The sequence below is a fragment of the Pagrus major genome, chromosome 6, assembly GCF_040436345.1.
Source record: "Pagrus major chromosome 6, Pma_NU_1.0".
Classification (NCBI taxonomy): domain Eukaryota; kingdom Metazoa; phylum Chordata; class Actinopteri; order Spariformes; family Sparidae; genus Pagrus; species Pagrus major.
Window position 1 is genome coordinate 8,294,935 of NC_133220.1, and position 19,214 is coordinate 8,314,148.

Below are 19,214 nucleotides of genomic sequence, written 5' to 3' on the forward strand. Positions count from 1 at the left end.
TAGCTAATTAAGCTATTGCTAGCTCCATTCAATAATGATATGAAAATGCTATCTTGCTGAATTATAATGTTTCCGGCTGACTTTAAAAAAAAAAAAATGAACTGAATTATACATACATGTTTTGCCAGAAGCTAAAGCTACATTACATCTCAATGATGTAGCATGAAATCATAACTTCAAATGAGATCAGCTTGGAGACACACAGGAAGTGAGACGGGCTCGTTTGCTTGTCTCCACCAGTATTCACACAGGAAATGACAACAAACTACTTGTGTTGTTTTGTTTCTGTGCTGCAGTGCATTCTGGGATGGACTCTGGACATAGAGGACATCTCAGAGCTGATCTGATGATGTGATCGGTGGATTCAGTCTAAATGAATTAACATGACAGTAACAGAGGAGATAACAGACAGAGAGACACAAGAACAAGCTGAACTTTCCATAATTACATTATTCCTGTATATACACTCAAACAAACCATTAGAGACACTTTTACATTACAGAGTAATCTGATCTATGTGAAACGCAGTATAGGCCTAAATATATCCAGTATGTATCAGTCCAGCTTTAAAGTGCAGATCCTGAACGCAACACCTGCAACCTCTCATTTCAAAATTGTACACAGTCCCACAGACATCAGCAGATATAAAAAAAAACATAATAATAAAACAAAAACAAAACAATATACATAAACAAGGCTCTACCACGACTTTAAACCACATCAGCTACATCACTGTTCTGGACCAAACTAACTGAATAACTAAATAAATTGTATAAACAAATAAAATGACGTTAACGGTACAGAGGAGTGTGTGAAAACCTATAAATCACAGAAGTTAAAGAAAATAAATACACAGAATAGAACTAAAGTAGTAAATAGTTGTAAGAGATGACAATAAAAACAGTTGAACAAAGGAACAACTACATTTGAGGTAAACAAGTAATGTCCTGAAGTCATTAAAGCAACATTATGTAGAAACTGACATTATGTACGAGTGTAACACCACTGTCAGACGAAATGTAGGCGCTAACTAACTACAAACAAAACTCATTACGTCATATCTATGTGAGGTGTGAACTTGAAGTAAACATGTATGTGACGCTGTGATCCTCTCACTGAAGTGACATAATGTTGCTTTGAAAGAATGAACAGATCTGAGAGACGTGGATTAATTATTCCAGTCTGACGGTGGATTACATCTAAATGTCATCTAAAAAAAAAAGAGGGTTATTTCCACCGAGGGTTTTCACATCACTCTGCTGTAAATTGCATATTGGTCCTGGTGGAGCATCATGCTGCTGTTGAACGGGCCTGAATGTGACTCCCTTTAATATCAGGTCTCTTTTTTCTAAACGTATTTATCCACGTTGAGTTTGCTTTCTGCAGGACTGCGACTGATAACAGCACATTTTGGTGCCTCTTCAAAAACACAATAATGTGTTTCAACCTGGATTTCTGGATGTGGTGCGTTTGTGTGTTTTCACGTTATAATGACCTGCAGGACGGGCTGAAGAGAATGTTGCACTTATGTTGACAACAATCGTACTCTTTTCTATTTTTAATGAAAAAAATACTTATACATCCTCTTCTGGTCATGTACTACTTCCTCTTTCACTGCCAGCTGACATGTAGAGTTTCCTCTTCGAGTCTCCAGCATGTCGATGATGTGCACTTTCTGACAAAGTTCACATCAGGATGAACTCTCTGTCTTATCTTTGTGTCACTCACAAACTTATCTCATGTTACAACTTGTTATCCCTCTACTTGTTATCTTCTGTTGTTTGCATGTGGTCCTGGATACAAAAGTCTTTATTGAACACCAGATGGAACGTTGGAGTGCAGCAGCAATAACCTCAGTCTGTGTGTTTGTGCGGCCATATATTCAAAGTACACGGGCTGTAAAATACACTGCATGTTTCATAAACGTTTTTCATTCATATGCGAAACAAATGTCACATACAGTATATTTACCTTACTGCATTTATCTATATTGGTAAATAATAATAGTACTAATAATAATCACAACAACAACCAAACAGTTGAAATAGATAAAACCACATCACTACACGACTCTTCTCGTTTATCTTTCAATTTAATTTAATTCTCCAGCTTCCTGGTTGCAGCCTTTGTCATACACCAGCCAGTGCACATGATGGCAATCAGCCCAGGTAATGCGAACTGCATTAAACTGCATAAACTCTAAGTACTTGCAAGATAATGTTAACGAAGTTAGCTCACATATAGAGAAATGAAGGAGATAAAAATAGCAAAGAGCGAGTGAAAGAGTAAGCAATATATCGAGTAAAGAGAAAAAAATAAGTTATTTTTTTACCATCAGAATGACGGTTAAATAAAAAAATGCTTTATTTCATTCAACACTCCCTTTAATAATTTAACTAAAAATGTTATTTATGTTTTTACTCCACGGTTTCGGGCTCCACACTGTGAATGTTTCACGTGCGGTTGTGAACAGATGTGACAGATGTGACAGCAGCAGGTGAGTCTCAGAGTTTATTATCAGTTTTAACAGTAACATATGATCAATAATCTAGTGTAACAACAGAGTATGACTGAGTACTGAGAGAGCAATAACATCACCAGGTCCATCAGGTTAGTAGCAGACACATTTGTTAGTAAGAATATTGTTTGATGCATTTACATTGCAGATAAAGGTGCATTCCCCTCATGAAGTTTGATCACATTTCAGATTGAGACGGCAAAGTCACATTATGTTCAGTCTGTTCAAGAGCGTATTAACAGTCGACTGCTGAAAAGTGTTACACTGAAAATAGAAAACCAAAACTTGAATTGAATATTGAACCCCTGAAGATAAACAATAAGCAACAAGGATATTATAAAATGCAGAATAAACTGATATATCTATGTAGTTAAAAACATACTGTACGTACTGCGTTTACACATGAACATAAAACCTGTAAACCTGTAAAGTGGTTTCCTGTTTGTCACAAACTGGTTGTATTTAAGGCAGAAGGCAGCACAATCTGTTAAACACCTGAGTCAAACACAGAGCGCCCTCTACAGGAGCTCTGCTGTACTGCAGGAGGGCGGTTTAAAGGGACGGGTTGTATATTTTTGTCCTGACGTGAACTCTCATTGAGCTCAAACTGGAGACAAACAGAAGAAACGACTCTTCCAAAGTTTTTTTTTTCATCCCACAAAGTTCTGAAGCAACAGACACACACATATTTAACAGCCTGCTTGGTTTCTGGTTTTTCTGTGGTGCTGCTGTTTCAGACCTTTCTGTGAGCCCGGTCCTGTTCAGTCTTGTCTGGACTCTCAAGCGCACACATGATCGATGCAGCCAACTGAATTTGAAAAACATCAGAGAAATAAGAAAATCACTCGACCTCAGCAGGTCTCTTCATAACAGTGACTTGGACCAGATTAATAATCAACTTCTTAAATTATTCTTGAAAAAAAAAAAATGTTTAGGCATCAAAGACCTTTTAAAGATTTTTGTTGAGGCTTAAAAGTTTTAAAAATGATTTTGGCTCATCGACAAATAAAATCTTTCACAGATTTTGTGACCAACATTCTCGAGACCAGAACAGCCGTTCATCCATCCTTCCTTCCTTCCTTCTACCCAGAATGCCTTACAGACTATTAACTGCCACAGTGAAACACAGAGAGGCTTTAATAACATCCATTAAAGTCTGTAGGACAGGAAATGGGAAACACTTAGAGTTTAGCTAATATTGACAATAACGTGTATTATAATGTAGTGTGATATCATTTCTTTGTAAAAAAAAAACAAAAACAGAGGTATATGAAGCATTCAGGAACAGTATTTCAACACTTTGGTGAGGAGGCTTGTTTGTCGTCATGGTACAGCTATATGTGACAAACATCAGGCGGATTATATAACCCTGCTCGTTTTGAACAGAAAACACGTACAGATATGTTTCTACACTGAATATATATATATATAAGGCTGTTGTGGTTATAGTTTCATTCTGCCTGTCCTGTAAGATTATACTGAACTGTAAAACAACAAGACTACAGGCCCGAGTCACACTAGAATTAAAAAGAGTAAGATTTTGTGAATAAATCTATTAAATTTAATGAAATTACTGCGATCGGTGGATTCAGTCAGCGGTGAATTAAATGTTTTTCATGTCTAATTCAACCTTTGACATTAGCCTACTGACCTCTGATGGAACGGAGAGCTGTACGGTTCTATAAAGGGCTATCTGACAATTATTTTCACAATTAATTGATTAATTGTCTCGTCTGTAAAGTGTTAAAAAATCTTATCTTAGTGGCGTCTACAAAATGCTTTCATCTGAGAGGCTGGAACCTGCAAATGTTTGATATTTTTGCTTGAAAAATGTCTGAAACGATGAATCGATTATCAAAATGGTTGCAGATTAATTTTCTTTCAAATCGTTGCAGCTGTAGTTAAAAATGGAGAAAGCCATTGTAGCGAATATGCTAATACGCTTCAAGAATAAACTATGCAAATACTGCTTTGTTAGCGACAGAGCTAACTAGCTTGCTAACTGACGGTTAGCTGACAGATAGCTAATTGACGGCTAACAAGCTTCAGTTGCTCTTTATGGAATGAAATGATGTACGATCCTGAGAACAAAATGTCGGCGGGGAAAAACAGTCAAGAACAGAGAAAAATGGCTTCTAGACCCAGATATTTAGTGAAGCATGAATTTAATTTTGAAGCTTCTGGTGTGACCGGGCCTATAGTTTAAAATTAATGCCTTTTTTCTTTCTTTTTAGCCTTCGTCTGTTTGTGGTTGAACCTCTTATATTAGCATTTTAAACACTGACGTGGTTTCTACCTTCAATATTCGGCTAAACCGCACAGAAGAACAGAACACAGGTAGGAACCAGGTGACAGGTCTCATCTGATTACACACATAAAATATTATCCAGCATATATCATATATTAACCTCGAATAAAAACCTTGTTTCTTTCTTTTTGATTTCTCTCTCATTAGTTAGATATTTTTTTCTCTATCTTCCACAGAATTCATGACAAGTTACAGCTGAAGCTGAGGTCAGATACCAGGAGGACACGCTCCTGGTTGTTCCTGAAACAGCAACATTTTGGATTTTGGATGTTTCCATGCAATATTAAGGATACCAAATGGCACATACTGGCACTGGATTTCAGTAAAAATGTAAGAGACAAATATCTTTGGTAAGTGGTCATGGCATCAGAGACGTGATGGCCGGAAGAGGTGTCCACGCTGAGACAATAATGGACTCTGAGGACGGAGACAGCAGGTCGGTTTAACCTTACAGTAGTTTTTCCTGTATATAAAAGGATAAAGTCTAAATTTGGACATCAAAAAGTCAGTTGTTGATGTCAAAGATTATAATCAAGATATAATTTAATTCTTGATATGACGGATAAATTCAATCAACGAGACTCCAGTTAAAGTCAATTATTTTCTCTAATTAGGAAACTGGTGGAGCATCACAGTGTCCTGACAGGATGTTAGTCTGAACTGAGGAGACAGTTCTGTAAACATAAACAAAGAAAGAAAAAAAAACAATACAGTCCCTCCAGGATCGTTAAGTTATGTTAATTAATCATTTGTGAAAACTGAACTAATCTGATTATTATTTCTGAAGTCTGATTGGCTACAAAACATCTTCTCATTGGAGCATTTTTGTGGAAAAGTGATTGAGTGATTGTGAGTGTGTGTGTGTCTACAGGATGACACAGCAGCAGGTCGCAGGGTAATCGTCGGCGCTGACTTGGTTCTCGTTGCCGAAGACGTAGTAGACGTGAGAGTCGCCCTTCCACTTGTAGTTCACCTTAGTGATGGGGATCAACTCGACTTTCTGCCTCTGAGAGGAAGAGATATGGTGATGTTAAAGGAATGTTTTCTACATTTTGTGAAAAACACAATGTCACAATGTCCAAAGTTCACCAGCGCCTGTAAAGCTCAGCCTCAACTGACATTTCAACCACTTAAAGTGCAACTGTCTCGAAGATGTGACCTGAATGTCCAACATGTCAACATTTATCTCTTATTCTTAAATGTCTGTATTTACAGAAAGCACTCCTCCTGAATGCATTACATATTTTTATGACCAATATCTTATCTTCGCTGTCCTTGACCTACCTGCTGCAGGATCCTGGAGTTCTGGGCGTACTTGCTTTGGTGCTCCCTGACCAGGCGCTCAGAGGCCTGAGAGATGGCCGGGTTTGGGAACCCGATTAGCGGGTAGAGCTGAGAGGAGACAGAAGGAAAGACTAAAACACAATACTGACAATGTATTTGACTATAACTACTGTCAGGGTTAGGATAAGCTTCAAGGAAATGAATGTAAGTGTATTTAATGCGTACCAGGTACTGGCTGTTCTTGAACAGCTCCTTCCCGCTGACTGAGCTGAGATCACCGAGCTTCAGACCAGAGTTCTGCTCCACCACGTCGTCCTCCACATTGTTAGTCCTAAACACACAGATGTAAACAAATATGAGCATGTTTATACACACACACACACACACACACACACACACACACACACATATAGACACACAGACTAAACATACACACACAGAAAAATATGTATGTATTTTTATCAATTTAAATTCACATCATGCAGGTTTATCTTTTTGCCACCAGAGGGCACCAAAGCGTCACCAATCACTGACCACTAAATCCACTGGATCTACACACTCACTGTGTGGAGAAGCTCAACATGATTCAATGATCCATCAAATTAGTTTGATGTCATAAGTTTTGGTTTCTAGAAACATTTCAATCAGTTTAAGAACACTCTCAAGGTCCATCTTCAAAGACCACTGGGACATCTGCAAGAGACCTTCTCAGGGAACACACCTCAAAGGTTCCAGGAACATTTCTAAGAGCCACCAGAACATCTTCAAGGACCTCTGACATCCCCAATGACTTCACAGGGCCACCCTTGGGGACATATGGACGTGCCTTAAGGACCACTAATAATCTGCCAAGACCATTGAAACATCTCCCAGGACTCAGGGAACCTCGTTAAAGACCACTGGGACCTCCTCAATAACCTTCTCACGGGACTGGGAACTTCCTTAAGGGCTCCCAGAACCACTGGAATATCATTTACTCAGGGAACCTCCTAGGACCTCAGGAACACACCTAGATACACCCCCAAAAGGTTTCAAGTGCCCTTTAAAATCTTATCAAGAACATCTCTGAGGACCTCTGGAACCACCAATGACCCCTAGTAGCTCTTTATGGCTCGATATGAACTTCTTGAAGAACCACTCTAACACCTTCAAGGTCTCAGTGAATCCCCTGAAGAACATCTGTAAACCCTCAAAGAGCCCTGGAAACTTTTCAGTGCCCTCAAAAACTTCCTCAGTGACCTTTTGAACCAAAGCACTGACTCCTTGGAAGTCATTCAGAGACCCAGTGGAACATCATCAAGGACCAACATCAACCCCTTGAATCTCTTTGAGACCCCATAGATCTACCTTTAGAACATCTAAAATCTCTTCAAGGACCACTGCCATGTTTCCAAGGTCTCAGGCAATCTTCTCAATGACCTCCAGACACTCAAGCTCTCTAAAAACTTACCATCTGAATCTTCCCTATCCTTCAAGGAAGCCATAGAACATTATCAAGGATTGTTGAAACCACTAAAAACCACAAATTGATCTCTTACAGGCTCCACAGAACCTCTTCAAGGACCGCTGAAATTACTTCCAGGAGTCCAGGAACCTTTTCAAGGACCGGGAACAGTTCTAGTATTGGTACTCACCACTCCACTTTGAGATTGATGTAGGTCAGCAGTTGTTTTTTTCCTTCACAGGTTTCACACTCCTTCGATCCATGAGCATTACAGGCTGTACACCTACACACACAAACAGTCAGAACACACACACACACACACACACACACACACACACACACACACACACACACACACACACACACACACACACACACAGTTAGACATGTGACACTTGCCTCACATTCTTCAAAATCTACATAACGTTGGCTTGGTTTTCTCTTTTATTGTGAAAAACCTGAATAGTTTGACCCATTCAGGCTTCCAAAATCTCTTGAAATAAGAAGAATCTGAAAAGAAGACGTCACTCGAGGACGTTGGACAAGTCAAAAAGGTTGTGAGTCGCTGCCCCCGCCCCCCTTCAGGACCTGTCTCTGCCTTTAGCATCACAGCGATTGCAGCGCTCATCGTTGTTGGTCCCGGAGCCGTGACACACCCAGCAGTCTTTCTACAAAGACACACACACACACCCCACATATTTCACTTTGTATCGTCAAACTTGTACTTTCTTAGATGCAGTTGCTGTGTTATGTAAACCACAATTATTATGTAGTTTATTATTACTGATTGATTAATCTCACCTCATATCCACTTCCATGGCATGTCTCACACTGCATCGTCCCTGTGGCGTGGCAGGTGTGGCACTCCTACACACACACACACACAGACACACACACACACAGTTAACACAGAGTTAAAAATAACTTTACTGTCTGTTGGAGCTACACTGACACACTGAAGGTGTCAGAATGCCGCACTTCAGAATCCTGGTTTCTGATTGGCTGACAGCCGTCTGTTAAATAGTTGAGGTCGACAGTTTGACTTCTGCTCGAAATCGGACCTCGAGGCAAATTTAACTGCAGGGAACCATGACAACAGGACTGACGCTACATATCATATGCTAGCAGCTAACTCACTCAGGACCCCGACGACTTCTACACAATCCTCTACCCTCAAAAACCCCAGTCACCTCCTCAAGGACTGCATGGAAGCTCTCCATGGAGTCCTAGAAACACCTCAAAGGAAACTGGTACCCTCGAGATGATCTTCCAGCACCTCTGAAACCATCTCAAGGACCTCTTAAATAGCACTTCAACTTCCCACAGGACTTAAGGAACTTCTTCAAGGACCCTTGAAACCTGTTTAAGAACCTCTGGTAGATCTATAAGGCCTTGGCGAACCAAACATGAACATGGACCCTTATAACATATTTCATGACCCCAGGAATAATTTAAAAGACCCTTGTAACATCTTCAAGAATGTCTGAAACAATTTCCTGGACTCCTGGAACAACCTCAAGGATATCTAGAACACCACTGAGAACTTCTGGAACCTCTTCTATCATACTTCAAACCCTCTCAAGGACCACTGGAAAGCGAACGTCTTAAAGGAAATCTGGAACCTCTTTGATGACCTCTAAATGCACCAATGGTCCCTGGGAAACTTCTTTCTTCTCAAGGAACATTGTAACATCTTTCAGAGTCCATTGAACATTTTCAAGGAGTCACGCAACTTCCTTGAGGATCTGTTGAAGTTCTTTACGACCCCATTGAATCAAATCAAGGAAAAGTACATCTCTTTCAAGACCTCAGGGACCCCTAAAAGATCTCCAAGAAGGTCTGGTATGGCTAAAAGATTGCTTTAAGGACCTATGGAACCTCTTCAAGCACCATTTTAACATTCTTAATGACTCCTTGAAAACCTCAAATACCCCCAAGGACTTCTTCAAGGACTTCTAGAACAACTTCAAGGACTTCTAAAACATCTTTGAGAACTTCTGAGGCCCCTCAAGGACCAATGAGAGCTCTTCAAATATCAGTGGACTCTCCTCAAGGACTCTCTGAACCTGAAACAGGACACATTGAATGTCCTCAAGGACCAGTGAGACCTCTTCAAAAGCCTGTAAAACCTCCTCAGTGAACCCTTGGGCCTTCCCAAGGATTACCAGAACATCCTCAGTGGCGTCTGGAACTTTCTCAAGGACCTTTCCAACTTCTTCAGGGACTCCGAGAATATTCAGGCTCTAAACTAAAGACTACAGAGAATCCTGCTCTCTGATTGGCTCTTAAACCGAGCATGGTTCAGATCAACTGTTTGACCAATGATCTACAAAGCACGTAACCATAGCAACAAGGCGTTGTTTGACAGGCAGACCTTGATGGAGGAGGTGTAGGGCACGCGGATCTCCTCCGTGTGACTGGTGAAGAGGCTGGGAGGCGTGGCCGGGATCTCCCAGGGACGGGGGGCGGTCTGGGTGTAGAAGTCAGGCGGCTCACCTGTCAGGAACACGAGAGAGAAACGTGACATCACCTGTCAGTCAAACACCTGTCAAAATTCACCTGAAGCCTGCTGCCACGGTGGCTCTGAGCCTCCGGGTTCATAACAGAAAACCTGCATCACAAACTGGCGGTGTGACATTTGAAAAGACACGGCTGAACAACCAGAGAGGGCCTGATGGAATACACTATCCAACTGCATTATGGGAAACGTAGGAACTAGTGTTTTTGGAGTTTGGTCAGTCTAAAAGTCAGGATATTTTGGACTCTGCTCTGTAGATTTTGATCATTTTTTACTTCTAATTTGACTCTCACAAGTCCAGCTGGAGTAGGATGGTTTATCGTGACTAAGAATTGTTTCCATTGTTGGTGTGTTCAAGAACAACCGGTGATTGTTTAACAGACTGTCTCCCTTCAGGGCTTTACTATATATTGTATGTTTAACCCTCCTGAGTAAAACACTTGAAGTTATCCAGATGAATCAGTAATCCTTCTGTGACAACATGTTTCTGCTCTTGAATCTCTTGTACGTCTGTCTCCATCAGAACCCATTTTAGACCAACACAGTATATTTTGTCTGCTCTTCACTCCTTCAGACGGCTGGTAAGAGGTTCAGACTTGGTTTTTTGGGTTAAAGACCTCATGAAACAGGCAGTTTAACATCCTGAAAAACAGTGCTGACCTCGTGTTGTACCAGTGTGTGTAACCAAAGCTCCAACCCGTAAAGTCAACACACTGCCTGCTCTATTACATAAAAAAATCAGCCTTCCTTTCTCTCCATAACTGATACAACCCATTTGTTTACATGAATTAAATAACATCAAGGAAGCAATGATAGCAAAGACTTAGTGGTGGCTCAGAATTAGGTTCGGATATGTCTGTGTTTGTGTACCTTCGTGAGGTTTGTGGGCCCACTCGGTTGACCTGGACTCAGTGAACGTCTCCAGACGGTACTACAGAACAAAACAAAAATAAAACACACTTCAACAACAGGCACTACGAGTGCAGTGTAGTGAAAATAACAATATTATATTAAGAAAATAACAATAGAACCAGAAACTAGTAATAATTACAGCAATTAAACAAAACTGAAGAATTTAATTCCCACTGAAGGAAGAACGTTTATAAATCGGACTCATTAGTAGAAAGATGCTCCAAACAGTCATTATTCAATACAAATGCCTTGATTCTGATCGAACACTTCGCTGATCAATATGACTGATAGTCGAGGTAAATAAATGAACATAATTCAAACTCATAGTTCAGAACAAGTTGTACGTTTGAACACAATAAAAGTCGAGCTGCACTGGGAGATGTGTTAGCATGCATCAAGCTAACAGAGAGTGCTGTTTTTAGATGAGAACAGGATTTTTGAGGATTTTTGAGGATTATTTCTGCGTAAACAAACGTTTTGTTTATGCAGAATGTAAACGAGCACGTCAGAGCCTGGATGATCATCTACTCACCCAGATGTTTATTCATAACAAAAACAACCGACGTCAGTTTGACCTCGGAGACTTTCAGTCTAACACAGATTTCCACACTGTTGATTCAGTGTGACTCACACTTCCAGAAAATATCATTATCGCAACAAAAATCTGTGTAGCAATCGTAGAAAACAATGCTGCCTAAGAATCATGTTTTTAAGTTTCCTTCAGTATCAGACTGATCCAGTGGTAGTTGTCTGTACACATTAATGAGGACACGGCAAACTACAACTGCTGATCAACCTATTTACTAACTGACTCCAAAGGGAAAGCATTATGAGGAATGTAGATCCAGAAGAATAATGAGGTGGGGACGGGGTGGGCGTTGGTTTATAAACACTTGCTCGACACACACAGATGGATGGATTAAAATAAAAACATCTCTTTTCCAACAGTGATCTGTTTCAGGCGTCAAGAAGCTTCAGTTCGAGACATTTCGAGCATTCTGGTTCGTTCACATGACGGTAACGTGAGAGTCATCAGAGTCACATAATCAAAGTGTTTATAAACTGGTGCTGTGAGGTGATATCCTGCTGTCAGACTCTGATCTTCTTCTAACTGTCAGATCTGTGGGTCATCACGAGGCTGACGCTCACGCCACATGCCCCCTGGTATGTCCATATGATCTGTGCCTGTGTAAGTGATCTGGATCAGGACAAACTTTATTTAAGCCGGTGTAAATGCAGCCTTGAATTCAGAATGTAATCAGATCCTGCAGGCCACATTGTAATCATGGTTCTCATGGTGATCAGATTAGTCCTGTTTACAGTTTGTCTTAAACAAAGAATAACAAAGCAATGAGACACTCGCAGCTCTGTGGGGTTATACTTAAACACAGCGGGTCCTTTTTTTAAAGCTAACACCAGCATGCTAACACGCTCGCAATGCGCCATGTTTAGCAGTATGGTGTTTATAGTCACCATCTTAAGACAAGAGGAGAATAAGGGGAATGCCATTTGTTTTGACGATATTTAGGGTGAAGAGAAAGTTTTAGACAAATTGAAATCGATGATTGATGATGACGCAAGATGAAGAGTTAAGGGATCAACAAAGCTATTTCGAAATGTCATAGTAATCCATCAAATAGTCGAATAAGTGGTAGACCAACTGACAAAGACACGCTGTTTGTCCGTGGAGCAGGGAAGAGACGGGCTGTTAATACGAAACTAAAACTTGCTACAGAAATCAGCAGATTAATGAAAAAGTTGAGGAACTGATGGCAGAACAAAAGGCGAGAGAGAAGCTGGCTTTAATTTAGGAATTGGTGAACAGCTGTGTACCATTCGGGTTTGTGGGTACTCATGTTTAGAAGTGGTTTTTAGAGAGTAACTTAACCAGGAGTAAATCCTCTGTGATGTCGACCCCATTGGTTTGTGGACTACCGTTTTGAAGCCTCAAGTTTGGCATTATGGCCGCCACCGTCCTTCGGGGGGGGGGAGATCCTGGCTGGATCTGACTGAGATCTTGAGGACATGCTGTGGTAGCGACTTGTCAATCACAAGGTAGCCACATCCTAAAATAAACACTGCTTTATCATGTAGTTTACACCCAACCCAGGATCACACTAAATCATGTAGGGAGAAAAATTTACTCGACGCAGCCGGTCGTCTACGCGAATCTGTCATCAAGTTGCCAAATTACAAACATGCTCGGGTACATTTTCCAAATAAAAGGCACCAAAAGTACTTGGTTAGGTTTTGGAGAAGATGATGTTTCCCTTAAAATAACTATTTCTTCAAGACAATCACTAATGGCTGTTTGCCTCACACAGGACTCAAACCAAAGATGCTACATTAAACGTGAAGCGGGATCTAATTAATCTCTATGAAGGTTGCTCAGTGGCGTTTTAAAGCCAAAAAAGCTCAACTTCCAGGCTATAAAATGACTCAGATCTTCCGTGATGTGGATCCCATAGAGACTTCCCCCGACCGAGCTGGCTTACTTCCGGTTTAGTGCCCATTAACAATTTTTATTGGACTGAATGACTTCAGTTATGAAAGTGAAATGATTCATTTCCCGGCGGCTGTGATGCTCAAAGACGAAGATGAAGGTGTAATTACACAGTTTGGCCACTATGAACACTGTCTTCAAAGCATGGCGCTCTTTCTGGCGGCTTGACTCGAACCCTGTTGGTTGTTCCAGTTATTAAAACCCACGAGACTGGGCTAAACTTGTGATTGTGACCATAAACTCATTAGGAAACTGTTTACTGAAGTCATAAATAAAGTGAGAAGTAGGGTCATTTTCTCATAAGCTTACATACAATTGGACTTTTTTGAAACCAGCGTCACTTTTGCCTCGGCTTCACTTTTAGGACCCTGAAGCTCGGTCCAGTCAATAAACTTTACAATCTCAATATATTGGAACCAATCAGCGATCTGTATCATATCAACCATATAAAACACATCTTTAATTAACAAACATGGCAGAAACAGCAGTTCTTCACAGCATGATAAGGAGTGTGAACATCAGCTCACCCTGTAGGTGTTGAATGGCTCCATGCTGGTGATGACTCCATCGTCGGCAGGACCCGAACTGTAGCAGCAATTAGAGTTCACAAAGCTCTTGAACGCCTCACGAGCCACATCCTCCGACAGAGACGGGATGCTACAAAACACACAAAAGAATCACATCATGAGTACGACCAGAATATTCCCTGAACGCGGCCTTCATGTCATCTAGAAGCGCAACACGATCACAGTGGTGGTGTCCGGTCTCACCTCCAGTCTTCAGGTGTAGGCCCAGGCTGGGGCGGGGCTACAGGCTCCACAGGCATGGGAGGAGGCAGGTAACCTCCTGCAGCAACGACAATGAACTTTAAGCAGTTTCTTCAACATGAATACTATGTGAAAGTTGTGTGTTGGACTCCTCTTACCTCCTCCGGCCATGGTGCCTTCATAGCCGGGCACGTTGCCAAACATGTTGGCTGCAGGGGCGGCGAGAGGGGGATATATAGCTGGAATAAACAACAACAGGACGCAGTTCATAGATCAGAAAAGCTTTTGTTTTAATACTTCAGAGTTTAATTTAAAGCTGAAGAAGAACATCAACCTTATTTTCTACTTTTATCTATTGTGCAGGACATTTAAATGAGCTGTAAACATTTCTTTGTTTTCTTGCCAAGAGTAAGATGAGAAAATTGATACCACGTTCATATCTGTAGGTAAATAAGAGGCTGGATCCAGGAGCTTGTGAGCTTAGCTTAGCACAAAGACTGGAAACAGCTAGCCTGGTTAGAGAGGGAGAGGAGGAGATGAGACAGGAAGGGAAAGCAGAAAATGGTGGTGATCGGGAGAAAGATGTCCGAAAGGAAACTAGGAGCTAGAGAAGGAGAGGGCGAGGTACAGAGAGAATAGAGATGTTAGGAAAGGAAAGGAGGAGGTAGAGAAGGAACGGAGAGACTAGGAAAGAAAATAATGAGTAGAAAAGGGGAGGAGGAGATAGGAAATGAATGAAGGCGGTGGAGTAGGGGACGAGGAGGTGGGTGTAGAGGAGGAAGTACAGTAGGAAGCAAAGGACAGGAAGAGGTATAGTGTGAGAACAGCAAGGGAAGGGCAGGAAAGGAAAAGAGGAGGTCTAGAGGAGGTAGGAGAGGAAAAGAAAATGAAAGGAGGAGGTAGGAAAAAGGAAAAAGAGGAGGTGGAGAAAGAAGGGAGGCGGCAGGGAATAGGAGATCAGATAGATAGATGGATAGATAAAAGACATTGTTGCACCAGAAGTGATGCAACAGGTCATTCACGCGGTTTGTGACTGCAGTCAGGCATTTCCTTCAGTTGAAGGTGCGCCTGAGTGAAATCAAGGAGCACTCCCTTGAAGTTCACATCTCTGCTTGATTTCTTGCCACAAAAGACCCAAACCTGCTACAATATCATGACTTTTTATATACACTGGTCGAAATGAGGTAGGGATGTTGGGATATGGGTGCTTATATGCGTGTAAACAAGGATACACAATACAGGTCAAATTAAATATGTTGCACGTCACAGAATAAACCTGTGTATGTATAGTTTCTATGTAACACGCAGCCTGATTTCCATACATAAATACACATATTTGAATGGGCTGCTTTTCTTTTACATCTTCCGGCTCTGTGTATCTGCCTGAAGGAAAGAGTCCAGAAGGTAAATATGAGGAAGGGTGAAGGATGTGTGACGGGTCCTCCAGGATGTTGTGTGACTGTCTGTCAACAGCGCTCATAGAAAGTGTGAAGTCTTTCAACTCTGTAACTTTCAGAGCAGTTTTCACTGAGCTGTCAATCCTCCACTGGACTGTGAAGGCACCATGAAGCCGGAACATACTCTGATATTCATTTGCAGTAAAAACGTAACTTTGTGTCAAGATTTCAAACAACCAGTGATGAAATAAAGTACAATTTACTCAAGTATTGTTCTGAAGCACAATTCTGAGGTACTTTACTTGAGTATTTCCTTATACTTCCTCATTTATTTGATACATTTAGTTACTAGTTACTTTGCAGATTCACATTATTGTAGTGCTTATAGGCTGTTAATTGTGACGTGTTCCTGATCATATATATATATTTTATGTAGTTTTTCAATGAACGTGAACATTAACACAAATGAACAAGTACGGAAAAATGTTTAGAAAATAAAACACTGACAAAAAGCCACTATAGGGATCAAACCTGGAAACTAAAGAAATGTCGAAATAAATAAATAAATAAATAAACACCTATATAATAATTTACAGAAACTGAAATATTCAAAGTATCAAAGAGAGGAAAACATCCAAAAGGAAAATACAGTTGCACATTTTTAAATAAATAGTTTATTTTGCTGGCAATCTAACAGAAAAATCACTGTGGAGCTCAGACCTGATCAATCTGGTGCCATCATTTGGACTCTGATCAATTCAACAGCTCTATTGACTCTCACTGTTTGGATCTCTTGATCATATTAAAGGTCTTCAGTCAGTTTTAAAGCTGCCTCAGCTCTGATATGCTTTTATTTCTGAAGAAATAAACTCACTCCAGATCAGGTCTAAACACAACCGGCTGCACTAAGACCGGATTTAAAAGCACCCTGAGAGACTAAATCCGGATTTAACCCGTGCAGAAGCAGTGTGAACCCTCTCTGTATCGTCATTAATTGTCTGCAGGATGGGTTTGTCTGCAGCCGTGTCACTCAGCGCCCTGCAGCAGCTGCTGGCTGGTGTCGTGGTCAGTTTGGTGACCCGCGTCATGTTGTGTCCTGTCGTGTGTTTGAGCTCCTACCTGCGCTGTTCATCCTGCTGCTGATCGATCTGCTCCCGGGATAATGAATGTTCACAGGCGCTCCGTTAATATTGGCTCTGTCACACCGCCGCTACACGCTGCTGCAGAGACCACACAGCGACATTAACACGCGACTTCCGGTCTCAACTTCAAAATAAAGGGTCGAGCTGACAAGCGACCTTTCAACATTTCTCTCTCTCTATAATACTAATATTTAATCACCTGAAGGGAAGATTTAACTCCAAAAGTTGTCCGATATATGTGGTGAAATACATACAGATACAGATAATAAATAGGCCTCCAAAACCGTACAGTTAAATTAAATAGTACAAAGTACAAATTAAGGGGCCACACATTAATGACGGTGAAGAGTATCAGCTACATAATTCAAGATTATAAGCAATAAAAAAACTGTACAGAAAGGTGCATCAGTGTCACCACCTCAATATGCCTTAGTCTTTATTTGTACTCCAAATAACTATATACTAATATCTAGATTTATTGTCTTGGTTACACAGTTCACATATACAAAAGTCACCAGATGATTTTGGTATTAAAATGATTGAAAATAATGATACAATTGTATAATAATGGTTATCCTTTTTTGGATCTTTGTCAGGTAAAAATGCTGTTTGAATATATCGGATCCATATTTATTAATTATATTTCTTACATGAAGAATAATACAATACAGTAAGTGTTTACTCTACATTATGTTTCAGTTTTACTTCTCCAAGGGAAAATATTTGTGCGCCCCTGATCTAATGAGTCAACTGTACTGTGGGCTTTTATTTTGAAGGGTTACCTCCGGTGTCACGGTCATTTGGTCTCGGGTATCTTGACTCCTCTGCTGCAGGAATGCGGACCACGCCCCATCTGGAATAGATTACAGTGTTGAGTAGATTATATGGGGAAAAGTACCCAGACAGGAGGCGGGCAGCAAGACATGAACACCTACACACTGAACATTAGAGGATTTACTGAAGAAATTACTCAGAAATGAGCTCCTCAGTTGTGTCCTCATGTGGGATCAATTGTTGTGAAATGTCATACAGTTCCTTTGAGCTGATGGCAGCTGATACAGTTCCTTGGAGCTGATGATGTATGTCTGACATGTTGAGGCAGTTTGTGACTCTTGAAAGTAAATATTTCTCAGGTCAACAGGAAGCAGCAGCTGCTCTGACAGGCCTGGCAGCTGATGTCATTTCATGTCAGCTCCCTCCTCCTTTTCCAGAGGGCAGCTATGGTGGAGGTCCCACAGCTCATCAGGTTGTTCACACGGGATCGGCTGTAAAACGTCAGGTCGAGGGTCTGCAGGGTGGATCAAACAGCAGAGAGGAGCAGGGCATCACTTTTCACTGATTCATGTTCAGATGTATTAACCTATTAAGCAGAAAAAAGCAGCGGGCTCCCGTCAATCCCCCGTTTCTCCTGCTTTCTATTCCATATTTGCTTTATGAGAGCTTTATCAACAGAATAATAGAGTCCTTCTGCCCTAGAAATATGTGTGCCTGCAGCCCTACTAAAGGTCATGTAGGCGTCCTGTTTGTACAAAGGGATTCAGGGAGCGTGTTTGGCAGCCGGGTGCAGTGGCAGACATGTTGTGTCAGGTCTGTGGGTGATTTTCTCTAACAAGGCGCCCACCTCCCTGAGGGAAGGACTCTCCACACATCCCACACAAGACCCAAACCACAGACGGTACAAGCCCCAAACTAAATGTTCATCAGGAAGCTGTCTTTAATCTGTCTGACTCCTGTGGCACAGCACTGTACAACACTGTGTGGACTTACAGAGGAGGAAAGTGACAAAACGTATTTACTCAAGGACTGTCCATTGATTTTATATTAAAGTATGTTTGCAGGTCTACTCCTGCACATGTGAAAAAAGTAGTATGAAGCTTTTTGTTGCTACAAGAGAAGCTGCGTGCGCTCAAATACACCGCCTCCAGCGATGTCACTCAGCGACTGAAGCTTGATTTTTTCTTCTTGGTGCATGACCTACACTGTAGCCTGACGTGCACCGCAATGACTGTGATTGGTCCACCCGGCTTCTCAGGTGCTTCACTGCGGTGGTAATATCGGGGATTGTGACCTGTAGTTTCCCAAGTAAACACACCGCCCTGTTCGGCTGTTGCGGTCCCTCCTGACCGGCTGGCGGCTGCTCATCTTCTTGGGTTATACTTCTCCAGAGCTGCATTTCGCTGCCGGAGTGTCTCTTGGCAAGAGAGAGCGGACAGGCTGGATATCCAGAGTGCGGGCTGCCCCTCCACATCAGCCTGGAGGCAAATGCCTGTTGTGTCTCAACTCAACATAAAGACAGATTACTTCAGGTTACAAACATCCTCGTAGATGCAGGCCTTGAGAGAGACAAACTCCTGCACTCCTAAAGTTCACAGAGTGTTGGAGGGGAGTCAGAGAGGGATTCACACGGCATGCTTCAAAGCC

At 41.4% G+C, this 19,214-nt stretch overlaps 1 protein-coding gene across 1 annotated transcript; it reads right to left on the minus strand.

Moving 5' to 3' along the window:
• Positions 1–2,497: 2,497 nt before the first annotated feature.
• Positions 2,498–16,828, minus strand: LOC140997520 (protein SSUH2 homolog). Its single transcript, XM_073467461.1, has 12 exons — positions 16,771–16,828; positions 14,413–14,493; positions 14,258–14,333; positions 14,015–14,144; positions 10,943–11,003; positions 9,929–10,050; positions 8,356–8,421; positions 8,143–8,222; positions 7,745–7,837; positions 6,336–6,441; positions 6,111–6,218; positions 2,498–5,832 (listed from the first exon to the last, which is right to left on the minus strand). Exons 1-12 carry the CDS (start codon positions 16,781–16,783, stop codon positions 5,692–5,694), a joined length of 1,077 nt encoding a protein of 358 aa, XP_073323562.1. The 5' UTR covers positions 16,784–16,828; the 3' UTR covers positions 2,498–5,691.
• Between the last annotated feature and the right edge of the window lie 2,386 nt (positions 16,829–19,214).

Coding starts and splice junctions, on each gene's coding strand:
- LOC140997520 (XM_073467461.1), bottom strand. Junction 14,334..14,412: donor AGGCACCATGGCCGGAGGAG/GTAAGAGGAGTC, acceptor TCGTTGCTGCAG/GAGGTTACCTGCCTCCTCCC. Junction 7,838..8,142: donor GATGCTAAAGGCAGAGACAG/GTCCTGAAGGGG, acceptor TTGTGTGTGTAG/GTGTACAGCCTGTAATGCTC.